Source organism: Aotus nancymaae, unplaced genomic scaffold (genome assembly GCF_030222135.1).
Source record: "Aotus nancymaae isolate 86718 unplaced genomic scaffold, 86718_ANA_hifiasm-v0.15.2.pri h1tg000016l, whole genome shotgun sequence".
Taxonomy (NCBI): Eukaryota; Metazoa; Chordata; class Mammalia; order Primates; family Aotidae; genus Aotus; species Aotus nancymaae.
In genome coordinates, this window is record NW_026988428.1 from 36,963,184 (window position 1) to 36,979,679 (window position 16,496).

Consider the following 16,496-nt stretch of genomic DNA (forward strand, 5'->3'; position numbering starts at 1 on the left):
TCAGGAGTCTCCTGCACATTTGCGTTTGAGCACCTCTCCCTGCCCTCAGGTGGCAAGAGGAGGATGGACGTGTTCTTTCCCAAGGCCCAGGCTATAAACAGTCTGCTTTGGCCTTGATGAAGTAAAGCAAAGTGACAGCTTTGGTTTGAGGTAAGACTCTTTATTGTATACTTGGGTGGGGTAACCCAGGTAGATGCAAGGTTGCAGCCATGGGAAGCAGCCCTTTTGGGTGGCACTCTGAAAATGAAGTAGGGTGGTGACCGTTCCTCACCAGTTAATTAGTCCCCTGCCAAGGTCTTACAGACCCACCCTTCCTCTCACCCCCAGTTCCCACTGTCCTCTAGGGAGAGGAGCCTTGGGTGAGTGTCCTTCCTTCCTTCCTTCCTTCCTTCCTTCCTTCCTTCCTTCCTTCCTTCCTTCCTTCAGAGAGTGGGACTGTCTGCCTCCTGAAAGCGAGGATTGATGGTGGTCGTGATGGCACTTTTGTAGAGAGGATTACTGTCCTGGGGAAAGACATTGCAGATTATGAGCAAAAAATCCCAGGACTCGTTCCCTTACTAGACCTAAGAGGCCAGCCCGCAACTTGAGCTGAATCCTAGGAGCTGATAGAAGTCAGCAGAGGGATTGGGGGAACCCAGTGGGAGGAATCAGGGCTGGGCTTGTGGTGGGGAAACAAAAAAGGGCCTAACCAGGAAGTCTCACCTGCTTCCAGTTGAGTTGCTGCCGCTCCTTCTCAAAGCGACTGTATTCCCGGCGGTCATAGATTTCCACCAAGAGCCGGTAAGCCAGGACCAGCCCTAGCCCCACTGCTACAATGCCTCCTATGCAGCCCAGCACAATGGCCTGGGTGTGGTCTGCTCCTTCTGTGGACGAGAAACCCGACACACTTTTGGGAGCTGGACCATAGGGACAGATCAACAGTTGCCCACAGTGTGTCCAGCCTCTCCAACCTTGTCTGTCACTGAAAGCAAAGGGTATCCAGCAAGGTCCAAGGTTGTACCCTCACTGCCCAGGGTCTTAGCTTTGTCCACTTGCCCAATCGCTTCTGCCTTTGTCCTGGATTCATAGTACTGCTTCAGCCCCCAGCCTGTTTCCCATCATCTTCACTCTGCATCCCCGGAGTTCTGAGACCCTGCCCATCAAAATTCCAGAGTCTGTGGCATCCATGCCCACTTACTTTCTTGGGGTCTCACTCTGAGCACCACCCTGCCTCTGGCCTCATCCTCCACCAAGAAGAAGAGCAGCTGGTTGTCCAGGGTCCTCTCCTTGCACCAGCCATCATCCAAAAAAGGGGCTAAGGCCAGGGTCACATTGGTATGGGCACAAGCTGTACTGCAATTGGTGGCCAGGGGGCCAGTCCCGAAGGCTCCACATTCTGCACAGTCCCTGTGTAGTAGATGCCAGTAAGTTGCCAGCTGGGCAGTTGTCACCCAATGGCCCTTACCCAGCTACAAGCAGGAAGGAGAGTAGGCAGATTGGAGTGGCTCAACAAGCCCCACTGTGCCCCTGCTCCCAAGATGCAAGACCTGAGGCCCCACCTGTGTCTCTCGCAGGGTGTCTTGCAGCCTGGGCATTGGTCGCATAGAGCACCATAGTAGCCATCCGAGCACTGGCAGCGGTTGCATTTGCAGCGTCCATGCCCACTGCAGAGCCCTCCCTCGGGACTGATGCAACTGTCCATGTCCCCACTGCATTCGCATGCTCTGCCCGTGCGGTTGCCATGACAGTGACATACTCCACATTGGCAGCGACCAAAGCCTGGGGTAGAGCCATGCAGATGGTGACAAGCATACTCCACACACACAGTTGACCATCACGTGGCACCAGAAGCCCACGCATCCAATCTTTTTCAAGTATGCCAAACACACCCTCTAACTCATACACCAGAATCTGACATTTGCCCTCCATGCCAGGAGACTCCCAGAACCTAAGTGCCTTTGGGAAGACCCCTCAGATCCCGCCCTTCTCCCCAAGTTCCAGGTACCTCCACAGAGGATGCCCTCATGTCGCTCACAGCTGGCATCGTCACACTCGCACAGATGCCCAGAGCTCTGTCCATTGCAGCTGCAGCGTCCACATTGGCACTGACCTTTTCCACTGCACAGGGGCCCTGTGCCATTGGAAGCCCGACACCCAGATTCCAGATCTGAGGAAGACAGCTCAGCCTCAGAGCACTCACAGAGCCGACCTAGGCGGCCAGGGGCACAGCTGGGAGGGGAAGGCAAAGGAAAGGAGTGGGTCAGAGAGTTTGAACATCCCTGACATGTCTCTCCCAGGAGCCTCTAAACTCAAGTTCTCAAAAGAGTTGGAGAGAGACAAGCAGCTGAAGGGATGATGAGTACAGGGGAACACTGAGCAGAGTAAGAGAGCGGAGGGAGCCCTGGTCAAGGGGAGGGCCTGGACATATCTGGGAAGCCTCAAGGGATGTCGAGGAGACTCCTGAGGGAGGATGGAAAGCAGCAGAGGAATACAGGCTAGGGTTGGTCGTTGGTGGGGAGCCAGCCAGGTGAAGGGAAGAGGAGGCCCTCACCTGCACACCCCACATTGTAGGTGTCCCTGGCCATCACTACAGTGGGGAGCATGGGGCTGGGTGTCGCTGCAGTTACAGTCACACAGCGTGTGCAACTCCACAGTCAGCTCCTCTGAGAAGCCAAGGGCCCGGAGCCTCAGGAGATGGGGCTCTGGGAGGCAGTGGGTGGCTTGGAGAGTAACCCAGAAATTCACCTGAGAATGGGGTAGACAGGAATCGGGCCATGGTTACACACACACAACCCAAACCCACCAGTCACCCAGAACCTCACCCCTTAGTAAATGAAGGGATGGGGTCATAGTAACACCCATCTCCTAGAAAACTGCCTGAGGAAGCCACTCAGACCACTCCAGAAGGAAGGATGGAGGGCCACCCCAGGCTCTCGTCACACGCCTGCCCCCATCTTTTCCTGCCTGCTTCATTTCCCACTCCCACCTCCCGTTGCACACCTTCTGCCTGTGCTAGCTGGCTCTTACCGTCTGGTTGATTCGAACATGGTTGCACTGTCCTCGATCCTCAGCCTTACCCTCCCTCTTCTCAGGACCCTCACACCGGGATTCGTAAGAAATGTGGACCCCAGGAGGGAGTGAAGAGTGTTCAAGGGTCACAGTGGAAGACAGGCTCTATGGGAAGAGAGTGAGTGGATAACCATATGAGTGCAGGAAAGGACCACACCCCCACCGTATGTCCTCTCCAGGTGTTCCCAATTCTGCCAGCACTCTGCCCTCTGCCACCTGGAGCTCCTTCCATTCTGCCCGGTCAAGAGGCATTTCTGGAGGGAGGAGCCATGAGAACCTTGTGTAGAATATCCAAGATCCAGAGGCCTCTAATATAGCATTTCAGTGCAGCTGGCAGCAAGGGCCACTGAGGGTCACAGGCTGGCCAGGTGCTGTAAACATGCAGAGACCACGTTTGTGAAGCCCCACATCAGGACACAAGCTGGGTGCATGCCAGGTCTAAAGGGCAGATTCATTACAGTTTATCCTAGGAAATTTGATACTGTCTCAGATTTTCTTGCCATGGGTTTAGGAGATGATCCTTGACCTCAAGAAGTTAACAGTCTAGTTGCAGAGATAAGACCTAAACACTAAGATTTTTTTATGGTTCCTTCTACCTGTAAAATTCTATGATTCTTATTCAGCTCCTCAGCTCTGAATTCTTTATAAACTTAGTGAAAGCAGGATCCAGATCTCACATTGTTATGTACAGACTGACTAGGGACAAATTCCAGCCCTTCTGTTGGTTATCTTTGTGACCTTGGACAAGTCACTTAGCCTCCTTGTGTGGGTTCCCTCATCTGTAAAACAGGGATGATAAGAGTTATGAAGCAAGGCTTTTGGCAGGGTTAAATGAAGTAGCAAACAGTATGTACACCTAGGATGGTGGGTGCATGAAATAGAAGCTCAATGATTGTAACTTTCCTTTCTTGCCCAGAGCAGAGCTCTAAGCTCTCTACATGTCAGATGTTTAAGATTTATGAATGTAACATTGCATGAGTAAACAATTAATGACAGCCATGTGCAAACTATGGGTAGGAGCTGTGGAATGTTAGACCAGAAAGTGACCATTTCCTTTTAATTCTGCCACCCCACCCAAGGGCCCCTTTCTGCCTTTCCCCAGTGCCCACCCTCACCATCTCCCCCTCCCCTGGCCCCTTACATTATAAGCGTCCATAATGAGCTGTACCACATTGCTGGAGTCCTCACTCAGCTCCCCCACTGCAGACTTAGGAATCAGCTTACTCAGCTCCTGAGTTATGAGGAATTAAGGGAAATGGTAGGTCACAGCTCTAAGAAAATGGGCTCCTGGGGGTCTGGAAGGAGGGCATATGGGGGGCGGAGAATGGATCTTTGGGGGAACTGAGAAAGGCTGAGGTGGGGCTGGGGATCTGAGATGTAGACAGCTCTCACCTCATAGACAGGCAGTGCGGTACTGGTGACAGCAAAGATGGGCTGAATGTTTGCTGCAGAGAGGGCCTGGGCTACTTGACCCACAGAGGGGTAGTCCTGGGGCAGGAAGCAGGGATGAAGTGAGTGCCACAGGTCTCCCCCACAACATGCAAGGTGCCCTCAGCCCAGGGAACCCAGGAACCAAGGTTCCACCAGATGGAGGAGCCCTGGAGGCTTGCTAAGGAATAGAAAGGAGGTAGGGAATGGAGTGACAAAGGTGTCCTGTCTCGGCAGCTGAAAGGAGGAACTGCTGGGGTAGATGGCAGGGTGGTTACCGGTGAGGACTGTGAGGCTGGGGGTAGGAGTCCTGGAAGGAAAGAGGTGTGGCTCAGATGGGGAGAGGCAGGGTGATGGTGGGGACTCACAAACTCTGTGCTGCGACTGTAGAGGCCATTGCTGTCCAAGTGGCAGTGCCCATCACTGGGCATGAAAATGCCACCCAACTTCCCATCCCCAGCTGTGTGGAATGTGTCATCTGAAGTGAACACCAGCAGCCGGGACACATTTCTCCAGCCAATCTGCTCCTGGGGTACAGTGCGGGTGGTAGGCTGTGCACCTGGCCATGGCCCTTGAGCCACCCCAGCCAGCTCTGTGAGGCAAGGATGTGGCCAGCCTCGCTCTGAGTCAGCTTGTCCATCCCCTTGCCTCCAGTCCCTTGCTTCTCCCTGCTCTCCCCAGCCCCCCAAACAAGGCTGCTGCTAGTGGAGGCTCGCTTGTGATTTAGAAAATCATGCCCCCTCCTCAAGATATTTTACTCCAACCCACCAGGTAATTGTTAAAATACGTATACAAACTACAGCAACTATGGTATGAATGGCACCCCCTAGAATTGTGCACTACGCAACCAGAGGGGCAGCCCTATTCCCAAACAGAACTCCAGGCTCAGCTCCCTGCCCCACCTCCTCACCTGGCAGAGTGCAGCCTGCAGAATGGCATCAAAGCCACCTTCAGGCGAGTCCAGATTGCCGGACACGCTCTGGCGCCCCACCTCCCGCTCAAAGGCTTGCGCGTCCCCCGTCAGGGACAGCACATGGTGAAAGCTGAAGGGTGACTGGCAGCGCTCCAGCCGGGTGGGGCAGGGGTGGCGCAGCTTTGAAGGCACCGTGCTCACAAAGGGCAGCACCGTTTTGTCCACGAAGGAACCAAAACCTGGGAGAGGAGAGGAACGACAACTGTATCAGAAGTCACAGGGCAGCAGCAGAGGACTCATGAGAGTGCTTGATGGCAAGTGGGGTGGGGAAGACGGTCATGGAAGAGGTGATGAGAGAGGGTGCACCTAGGGGGCAGGGACCTGGTAACTGGCAAGCAAAGGGGTCAGACCACCGGCTCAGGAAAGTGGTGGACAGAGGACACTAAGAGGAGGACACAACTGGGACAAACGGGAGCTTCCTGAAGGTCAAAGGCGGCTCAGGCATAGGATGTGATAGCAGCATAAGGCAAAGGAGGGAACTCTGCATAGAGGAGAATTGGCCCAGAATGTGGAACCAGGGACAGTGACATCTAGGCCTTGTCCAAAGGACACTCGCATCAGGGCAGGTTCCAGGTTGGTAGGTCCAGGGCAGCTGTCCAGGCCCAGAGAGGGCCTGAACACAGTTTCTCCAGATGCTGGGTCTCAGCTAGACCTGTAAAACGAAGACTCCTACTGGACAGTCTCTTGATTCCTCTCCAGCTCTGACCTAGAAGATGGGTGTCTTTGGGGAGAGATGCAGGAACAAACCTGTGGCCTGGCTAGATCGGTCAACAACTGGGAGGGCAAGTCGGGGCCCTTGTGAGTTGAGGATGTTGGCAGAGGCTAAGGCAGTGGTTGACAGGCAAGGGCTAACAGGGCGGGAGGCAGTGCTCGGCTCACCAATGCGCACAGAATGGGTGACCTCCTGCAGCCGGACCAGCAGAGCGTGCCCGAGCTGGCGCACGCGTTCCAGGTCGTCCTTCATGGAGTAGCTCAGGTCCATAAGGTAGTATAGGTCCACCGGGTATCCCTCGGCACGGAGGAAGCGGACCTGGAGCTGCTGGGGCTCCCCTGGGGGGTGGGTGGCGGGCGCGGGTCAGCAGAGCACATTGAAACCCCAGCCTAGACCTCTGGCCTGGCCCCGCCGGCCCTAACTCACCAGGCCGCAGCGTGACCCGGACCCGCTGCGGCGCCAGCTGGGTGGCACCCTCTCCGCGGGTGCCCTGGCTGAGCGGCTGGTCCTGCAGCACCTCCTGCCGGCCGCGGGGCTCCTCCAGCTCCTCCGGCGGGCAGCCGCGAGCCAGCAGCTCCTCTCGCCCGGCGCAGCGCCGCTCCTCCGCCTCCCCCGACGCTGTGAAGTTCTGCTCAGCAAGAAAAGGCTTGTCGGGACCGTGTCCTGCACAGGCCCTCCGCCCCGCTCCCTGAACCACCCTGCAAGCCCCTGATTCCCTCCCCTCCTCTTCCCTACACAGCTACCCTTGAACTCCGGTCTTTTTTGTTGTTGTTTTTGTTTTTGAGACAAAGTCTCACTCTGTTGCCCAGGCTGGAGTGCAGTGGTGCGATCTCCCGGATTCAAGTGATTCTGGTGCCTCAGCCTCTCAGTAGCTGGGACTACAGGTGTGCGCCACCTCACGCCCAGCTACTTTTGTATTTTTAGTAGAGACGAGGTTTCTCCTTGTTGGCCAGGCTGGTCTCGAACTCTTGACCTCAAGTGATCCACCCGCCTCAGCCTCCCAAAGTGCTAGGATTACAGGCATGAACCACCACACTCGGCCTTTTTTTTTTTTTTTTCTCTTTTTTCTGCTATAAAGACAGGGTATTGCTTTGTTGCCCAGGCTGGTTTTGAAATCCTGGGCTCAAGCAATCCTCCTGCCTCAGCCTCCCAAAATGCTGGGACTGCAGGCATGAGCCACCACCAGTGGAACTCTGGTCCTTTCTTCTTTGTCAGAGCCCCACTTCCTATAGCGGTCCCCTACCCCTCCCCTTATCTCAACTCCCCCTTGCCCCAGCCACCTACCCCTCTGCTCCCCAATAGAGCCACAGACTTCCTGTTGAGATCTTAGAGACTTCACTACCACAAAAAAATGGGGGCCTTGCCTCCTAGGCCAACCTCCCCAGCAAGCTCACACCAAAATGGGAAGGGGGTCAGACTAAGCCCCACAGCTCCTTGGAAGGGGAGGGAGGTGCCCCCCCCAATATGTCTGGGACTGGTTGGGAAGCCACAGGGGAAGGAAATGGTTAGAGCGGCTTCTCAGCTGGCCCTGGGTGTCAGCTCCTAGTCTGGGGATTGGAGAAGCCAGACACAGACTCGATTATCTCAAGAGCTCCAGCTCCCCAGCTCTAGCCTGGCACCTCTGCCTCTCTGCCTTGTGCAGACTCAGCGTCTACCCTTCTTGTCCTCTCAGATTCACTGTATGCCTTTCTCCTGGGTCCTCTAAACATCTGTAGCCCTGTCTCCACATGAGTTTGCCCTCATCTCTTATCTGGGCTCCCACACTGATCTAACCCTCCACCTTCCTCTCAGAGAGGCAGACCTGCCCCCATCCCAGCTCAGGCACCCCTCCTGCTCTGCTGCTCCATGAGCTCTGTCTCTTTAAAGCATAAACAAACAACAGCCTTGTTTGAGGAGCCAGGGAAACGCCTGCTCCCTAGCATCCTTCTTGGCCATTTAGGTAGCTGAAGCCTTTCCAGTCCCCCTCAAGCCCATAGGCTTCCACCCCTCCCTTTCTACCTGCCCAGTCATAGGCTGCTACACACCCAGGAACAGAATGCCCCCACCCCAAACACAGACTTAGAAATCTAACCACACACTTTCTGCTATGGACTGAACTCTGCACCCCTACCCCACCCCCATCCTGTATTGAAGCCCTAACCCTCCATGTGATGGTGTTTGGAGATAGAGCCTTTGCGAGACACCTAGGCTTAGATGAGATCCTAAGGGTGGAACCCTCTTGATGGAATTAGTGCCCTTACAAGAAGAGAGGCACCTTCTTGTTCCCACTCCCACCTACCTACCCCCTCCCCACTATATGAGGACATACCGAGAAGGTAGCCAGTCTGCAAGCCAGGAGGAGAGCCCTAACTGGGGAATCAAATCAGCCAGCAATTAGATCTTGGACTTCCCAGCCTCCAACATTAGGAGAAATAAATTCTTGTTGCTTAAGCCACCCAGCCTATGGTGTTTTGTTATGGCAGCCTACACTGGCTAATACCTTTCTCACATATTTACATGCACAACAGCTTCCTTTCCCTATACACAGGCATGAATTCCTACAAGCACATACTTTCTCCCAATTCATGGTCACAGATTCTCTCCGTATATACACAAGTACATGGATAAGATATAACCTTACGTGCACAGGGAACTTGCACACACACACGTATATCCACACACAGGAGTCCTATGTGAACAAACTCAGTCACACGTGAGACTGTAACATGTACCTAGAAAATCATACATGTGCCCACACAATCACACACATTATCCAGACTGCACATACACATACACATGGTTCAAGGGCCATAGGACCATCTTTACCAGTTGTTTGCACCACGCACAGCTGGGGTGCGAGAGGATGCACTTCTGGCAGGAGGGGGCTGGCTGGCAGGACCCCAGCAAGGACAGGTGAGGGTTCCCCCATTCTGTAGCTTCCCCTGTGGATGGGATCTTGGCGTCCAACTCACTCTCACCTCTGCTCAGGACCAGCAGCAAAACAATGACCATTGGCAAAGCCACCATGGCCTGTAATAGGAAATAAAGGAGGACATGAGGGCCCTTAGGGAGGACCCTCAAACTCTCAGTCCTCTGAACTTAGCTTGTGGTTATCACTCTCAAAACTCTACCCCAAATATTTATCTCCCCTCATAGTTTCACTTCCCCTGTGGATTCAGCAGTTTCTTCAAAATGATGGGAAGGGGCAGGTACCAGGCAAAGGTAGGGGCCTCCTGACGTGATGGCTCGCACCTGTAATCCCAGCACATTAGGAGGCTGAGGCAGGTGGATCACCTGACCTCAGGAGTTCAACTTGGCCAATATGGCGAAACCCTGTCTCAAGAATACAAAAATTAGGGCCAGGTGTGGTGGCTCACACCTGTAATCCCAGCACTTTGGGAGGCTGAGGGGGGTGGATCACCTGAGGTCAGGAGTTCCAGACCAGCCTGGCCAACATAGTGAAATCTCATCTCTACTAAAAATACAAAAAATAGCTTGATGTGGTGGCAGATACCTATAATCCCAGCTACTCGAGAGGCTGAAATGGGAGAATCACTTGAACCCAGGAGGTGGAGGTTACAGTGAGCCAAAATCATGCCATTGCACTCCAGCCTGGGCAACAAAAGCGAAACTCCATCTAAAAAAAAAATACAAAAATTAGGTGGGCATGGTGGCATGCGCCTGTAATCCTAGCTACTCGGGAGGCTGAGGCAAGAGAATCACTTGAACCCGGGAGGTGGAGGTTGGAGTGAGCCAAGATCGCGCCACCCCACTCCAGCCTGGGTGACAGAGCAGGACTCTGTCTCAAAAAAAAAAAAGGTAGGGGCTTCAGAGACACTGTCCTTCCTGTGTGCAGACTTCATGTGGCCAGGGTGGGCAAAATGGTCTACTAAAGGGTCTGGGGACTGGGCCTGGCGGCACTAAAGTCTGCACCCAGGTCTATTTACCAAGATTCCAAGCCGTAGTGGTAGTAGAACAAAACAGGAAATGGACCGGATTCTGGTCCTGCTGCAGTCACTCACTGGCTGTGTGGCAAGTCAGACCTTCTCTCTGGGCTTTAGTTTCCACATCTGTAAAGTGGAGGAGTTGGATAAATAATCTGACATACTTTACGGTTTTCACAATCTTGGATTCTAAATGAGAGAAGAGGGTCAGTGAGTGGGAATTAGGAAAAAGAAAGCTGGAACAGATGACGGTGAGTGTGTGACAGAGTCAAGGGAAAATAGTTCTACTTGGTTGACATGGTAGCAACGGGAATGAAGATGAGACCACAAGGCCAGCGTGGGCAAAAAAATTGTCTCTTTTCTGTAATTTTCAAGAAGATAATCTAGATTGAAGAAAGAACCTGGAGGCAGAGTAATTTCTCAAGTGACCTTTAGGAAAGCCAACCAAATTCCTGACTTTAAAAAACATATTAATTTTTTTAAATGAGCAGGTAATTTGTTTACCATGCTTCAAAAGTCAAAAAGTTAAATTCCATTGGCCCTTTTTATTGCAGAAATGGAAAAGCTGATTCTAAAATTTATATGGAATTGCATGGAACCCCAAATAACCAAAATAATCTTGTAAAAAACTTACTGCAGAGCTACAGTAATCAAGACAGTGTTGGCCAGGCACGGTGGCTCACGCCTGTAATCTCAGCACTTTGGGAGGCTGAGGCAGGTGGATCACGAGGTCAAGAGATCGAGACTATCCTGGCCAACATGGTGAAATCCCGTCTCTAGAAAAATACAAAAAAATTAGCCGGACGTGGTGGCGCGTGCCTGTAATCCCAGCTACTTGGGAGGCTGAGACAGGAGAATCGCTTGAACCCAGGAGGTGGAGGTTGCGGTGAGCCAAGAATGAGCCATTGCACTCCAGCCTGGGCAACAAGAGTGAAACTGTCTCAAAAAAAAAAAAGACAGTGTTGCCTGGTCGCAGTGGCTCATGCCTGTAATCCCAGTGCTGGTGGGAAGACAGCTTGAATCCAGTAGTTTGAGGCTGCAGTGAGCTATGATCATGTCACTGTACTCTGCCATGGGCAACACAGTAAAACCCTGTCTCTTAAAAAGAAAAAAAAAGACTGGGCTTGTGGCTCACGCCTGTAATCCCAGCACTTTGGGAGGCCAAGGCAGGTGGATCACTTGAGGTCAGGAGTTCGAGACCAGCCTGGGCAACATGGTAAAACCCCATCTTTACTAAAAATATAAAACGTAGCTGGGCATGGTGGTGAATGCCTGTAGTCCCAGCTACTCGGGAAGCTGAGGCACAAGAATCGCTTGAACCCAGGAGGCAGAGGCTACAGTGAGCCAAGATCAGGCCACTGCAGTCCAGCCTGGGGGACAGAGCAAGACCCAGTCTCAAAAAAAAAAAAAAAGGAAAAGGAAAAGGAAAACAAAACCACAATGAGATACCACTTCATATCTACGAGAATGACTATGATCAAAAACTGAAAAATAACAAGTATTGTTGAGAACATGGAGAAACTGGGATCCTTATACATTACCATGTAAGGAATGTAAAGTAGTACAATCCCTGTGGAAAACAGTTTTTCTCATTTTTATAGTTTGGTTCCTCAATTGAGCATGGGATTACCCTATAACCTGGCAATTCTACTCTTAGGTATACACACAAAAGAATTGAAAACAGGTGTTCAAACAAAACTGGTACAGAAATGTTTACAGCAGAACTATTCACCATAGCTAAAAGGTGGAAAGAACCCAAATGTCCATCAACTGATGAATGGATAAGGAAAGCTGGTATATCCTCACAGCAGAAAGTTATTTGGCCATAAAAAGCAATGAAGTACTGATACATACATGCCACAACATGGATGAACCTTGATAAATGCTCAGGGAACAAAACCATTTATGAAAGATCACATATTGTATGATTCTACTTGTAGAACATATCCAAACTAGAAAAATCCGCAGAGACAGAAGGTAGATTAATGGTTACCCAAGGTTGGGGGAAGGGGAAATGGAGAGTGGCTGCTTAATGGGTAGTTTCATTTTGGGGTGATAAATGAGTTCTGGAATTAGTGAATTTACTGAATGCCACTGAATTGTACACTTAAAAGTGGTAAAAATGTATAAAACATATACATTTTGTGTATCCACCATTTTAAAAATAAAAAACCTCAAAAAGTTAAGATGAGAAATCTCCTACCCCATACGCCACACCCAGTTTCCACACCTACCCTAAATAAATACCATTTATTACTATCTTTCTTTGTTTGTTTCTTTTGTTTTGTTTTGTTTTTTTGAGGCAGAGTCTCACTCTGCTGCCCCAGCTGGAGTGCACAGTCGCAGTCTCAGCTCACTACAACCTCCGCCTCCTGGGTTCAAGTGAGTCTTGTGCCTCAGCCTCCCAAGTAGCTGGGATTACGGGTGTGTGCCACCACACCCAGCTAATTTTTGTGTTTTTAGTAGAGACAGAGTTTCGCCCTGTTGGCCAGGCTGGTCTCGAATTCCTGACCTCAAGTGATCTGCCCACCTCAGCCTCCAAAACTGCTGGAATTACAGGTAAGAGTCACTACGCCCAGGCTGTCTTTGTTTCTTACAAACTTTCTAGGGATTGTTTTGTGCATATACAAATTAACATGCATATGCTTTTTAAATGGTAGACTCAAATGCCATGATTCTTTAAATGGTAGAAAACACAGTTTTTCACTTTTTTTTCCTTTAACTACTTTTCTTGGAAATCTTTCTACCTGAGAAAGTTAAAAATGTCCCTGTTATTTTATTTATTTTTTTTTTTTTTGAGATGGGGTGTCACTCTTGTTGCCCAGGCTGGAGTGCAATGGCTCGATCTTGGCTCACCGCAACCTCCGCCTCCTGGGTTCAAATGATTCTCCTGCCTCAGCCTCCCAAGTAGCTAGGGTTACAGGCATGCACCACCACGCCCTGTTAATTTTGTATTTTTAGTGGAGATGGGGTTTCTCCATGTTGGTCAGGCTGGTCTCGAACTCCCAACCTCAGGTGATCCACCTGCCTCAGCCTCCCAAAGTGCTGTGATTACAGGCGTGAGCCACTGTGCCTGGCCTTAAATTGTTTCTAGTTCACTATGACGAATGATGCTGAAAAGAAAAGTTGTATATTTATTTATTTATTTATTCATTTGAAAGATAGGATCTTGCTCTGTCACCCAGGCTGTAGTGTACTGGTGCAATCATAGCTCACTGCTGCCTTGACCTCCCAGGCTCAATTGATCCTCCCACCTCAGCCTCCTAAGTAGCTGGTATTACAGGTGCATACTACCATGCCTGGCTAATTATTTTTGTATTATTTTGCAGAAATGGGGTCTCCCCATGTTGCCCAGGCTGGTCTAGAACTCTTGAGCTCAAGCCACCCACCCGCCTTGGCCTCCCAAAGTACCACGATTACAGGCATGAGCCACCATGCCCAGCCAAATGTCATGTATTTATTATTTCACATGTGTGCAGCTGAATCTGTAGGATAAATCCCTGAAAGAAGATGTGTAGGATAAATAGATAGATATCATTTGTAATATTGGTGTTTATTTCATCTACATTCTTATGCTAAGAAAAAAAAAATATATATATATATGGATATTGCCAACATAAGCTCCTCAGGGCTTGTACTGGTCCACATTGCCATCAGCAGTGTATGAGAAAGGCCAACTAACTCCTTGTCATAAACCATTTGTATCTTCTTCAGCCTGGGCCCAGAGTCAGGTCCAGATACTCTGCACAGAGCGTGGGGAAGGGGTGGGGTTCTAAGTTGTTGAACATCCTGGTCCTGCTCCCCACCACCTGTGACTTCAGGCGCCATATATAACGGAGCCTCCACCCCTTGGGGAAAGGCTGGCCCCAGCTCAGCCTCAGTGTAACCTCAGCCCTGCTTGCTGTGCGTGCCTGTGGTCACGGAGACTGGAGATGCTGCAACTCAAAGCCGGGTTTTGACTCATCTCTCATAAGTGGAGCCCCTGCTGCCACACAGGTTTTTCAGAGACCTCAAGCCCACTCATCTCCCCTTAAAGGGGGCCCTGGGACTCCCTGGATGGCCCTTTCCTACCTTTCTTCCCAATTACCCTCTCTTCTTCCCTCCTTGGAGGTACATGTTCTGCCACCTATTTCTCTGTCTGCTTCTCTGTCTCTCTCTGGCTCCTTTCAATTCAAAACTTCTATTGTGTCTCTCTGCTGCTTTTCTCTGCTCCACTTCTTCATAGGCTGTTTTACTTCCTTTTCCCCTCTGTTCCTAACTATAGAATGGCAGAATCTTCTACTCCATCCCCCTCTTTTTACAAATGGAAACCTAAATTCCATGAGGCCAGGGTCACCCAGAGAACTAGAGGCAGGACAGGGCAGGGCAGGGACTGAGGCAAGCCAGGCCTCTGCTGTGCTTGCTCCTTTCCTCCCTCCAACCAGGCACCATCTCCATCAATAGTTGTGTTCTCTCTCCACTAGCCCTGATGGGCTCTAATCCCATTTCTCTTTCCTTAGGCGTATTCTCCAGTCTTCCCTTCCCTTCTGGGACCAAGTGATTATTTCCATTTTTCTGGACTCCATTCTCCAATACGCACCCTGTGGCCCCCCCTTAGCAGCTGAGAAACAGAGCCTCTTCTCAATCCATCCATACCTCCCAAGTTAATCAGAACCCTGGGCTGCCCACTGGGAGACACAAGGAGGGAACAGAACTGAGCTGCTGGGCCACAGTGACCCAGGAGAGTGGAGTCTGTGGCCAACATGCTGATTGGGAAGAAGTCTGAGCTGAAGACAGAGCATTAGGCACCAGGGATGGCAGCTGGGGGTAATATTGGGAGAACCCTACTTCAGTATAATCCTTGGGACATGGCAGGCACTCAAATGACAGCACTCATATACATCCTCACCTCCTTTCCCTCTTGCCAGCCCCACTCTTGGGAAACTGATGCAAGAGAGATTGGGCTTTGGGAGAGGTGGGGGTAGGGGACTGTGAAACCAGAGGAGGGAGCCAGCTCAGAGGATCTTAGGAATGTAGAAAGGAGTTCAGAGCCTTTCTCAAGTCTGGACAGGACCCTCCATATCCAGATCAAAGCCCTCTTCCCAAGAGGTTGGGACCAGGTAGGCCTGGGCAGAAGGGCTGGTGCCCTGGTACTCACAGGTGCGTGCAGAGCAGCCCTTCCTCTGGTGACAGCAGCAGCCTTTGTGTACTGATCTGGGAGACTGCAGAGGAGGAAGTGACACTCCCCGGGGTGGGGAAGATTTGGGGTTGGTGGGGGTGACTGATCTAGAAGGTGGAGCAGATAGGGGTGGGGCTGAGCCAAGGGAGTGGACGATACAGAGACCTGGAAGAAAGAGCTCATTTATTGAGCCCCTGTCATGTGCTGAATGTGACACGTTATAATTAACCCTCACAACCACCTCATAAGATAGGGGTTAATACTCCCCCAGCTCCCAATTTTACAGATGCAAAGATTGAGGCTTAGAAGCAGGAAATACAGAATTTTGCCCAATGTCCCACAGGTAGTAAGTAGCTAGCCTAGGATTTAAAAAAAAAAAAAAAAAGAAAGAAAAGGCCGGGCACAGTGGCTAACGCCTATAATCCCAGCACTTTGGGAGGCCGAGGCGGGTGGATCATGAGGTCAAGAGATCGAGACCATCCTGGTCAACATGGTGAAACCCTGTCTCTACTAAAAATACAAAAATTAGCTGGGCATGGTGGCACACGCCTGTAGTCCCAGCTACTCGGGAGGCTGAGACAGAATTGCTTCAACCCAGGAGGCAGAGGTTGCGGTGAGCCGAGATCGAGCCATGGCACTCCAGCCTGGGTAACAAGAGCAAAACTCTTGTCAAAAAAAAAAAAAGATTTTTATTTTAAATTTGTATTTTTGAATTTAATTTAATTTAATTTAATTTTTGAGACAGGGTCTTGCTCTGTCACCCAGGCTGGAGTGCCATGGTTCGATCTCAGCTCACTGCAAACTCTGCCTCCCGGGTTCAAGGGATTCTCCTGCCTCAGCCTCCCGAGTAGCTGGAATTACAGGTGTGCACCACCACGCCCAGCAACATTTTATATTTTTAGTAGAGACATGGGAAATTAGGGACTTACTCATTTTGAAAACCCAGGATCCATTGTACTAGTGTGCTTGACTGCATAGGCTCTGGAGCCAAGTTGCTAGAGTTCAAATCCTGGCTCTACTACTCACTAGTAAGTAGTCAGGACCTTAGTTGAATGACCCAATCCTTCCTGTGGCTGTTTTCTCATCTGTCAAGCAGCACTCATAGGACTGTCTTGAAATTTTAAATAGATAAATCATATCAATTGCCTACAAGAATACCTGGCACACATGAAGGGCTTGATAAGAGAATTAGTAGGGATGAGAAGTAACAGAGGTGAGAAGTGAAGAGGCTTTGAGAAATTCAAGGTCCAGACA

The 16,496-nt window shown here is 50.9% G+C and overlaps 1 protein-coding gene across 2 annotated transcripts; it reads right to left on the reverse strand.

The window, feature by feature from the left end:
• Window positions 1-145: 145 nt before the first annotated feature.
• Window positions 146-15,620, reverse strand: ITGB7 (integrin subunit beta 7). Of its 2 annotated transcripts, XM_012450298.3 has the most exons (16): window positions 15,222-15,291; window positions 10,088-10,210; window positions 8,967-9,170; window positions 6,588-6,789; window positions 6,329-6,499; window positions 5,387-5,628; window positions 4,845-5,003; window positions 4,441-4,536; window positions 4,190-4,279; window positions 3,007-3,153; window positions 2,531-2,724; window positions 1,985-2,208; window positions 1,539-1,758; window positions 1,178-1,386; window positions 703-863; window positions 146-503 (listed from the first exon to the last, which is right to left on the reverse strand). In XM_012450298.3, exons 3-16 carry the CDS (start codon window positions 9,165-9,167, stop codon window positions 423-425), a joined length of 2,397 nt encoding a protein of 798 aa, XP_012305721.1. In that variant the 5' UTR covers window positions 9,168-9,170; window positions 10,088-10,210; window positions 15,222-15,291; the 3' UTR covers window positions 146-422. The 2 variants fall into 2 exon arrangements, with proteins under 2 accessions (XP_012305721.1, XP_012305720.1); XM_012450297.3 differs by lacking the exon at window positions 10,088-10,210 and having other exon boundaries at window positions 15,222-15,620.
• Between the last annotated feature and the right edge of the window lie 876 nt (window positions 15,621-16,496).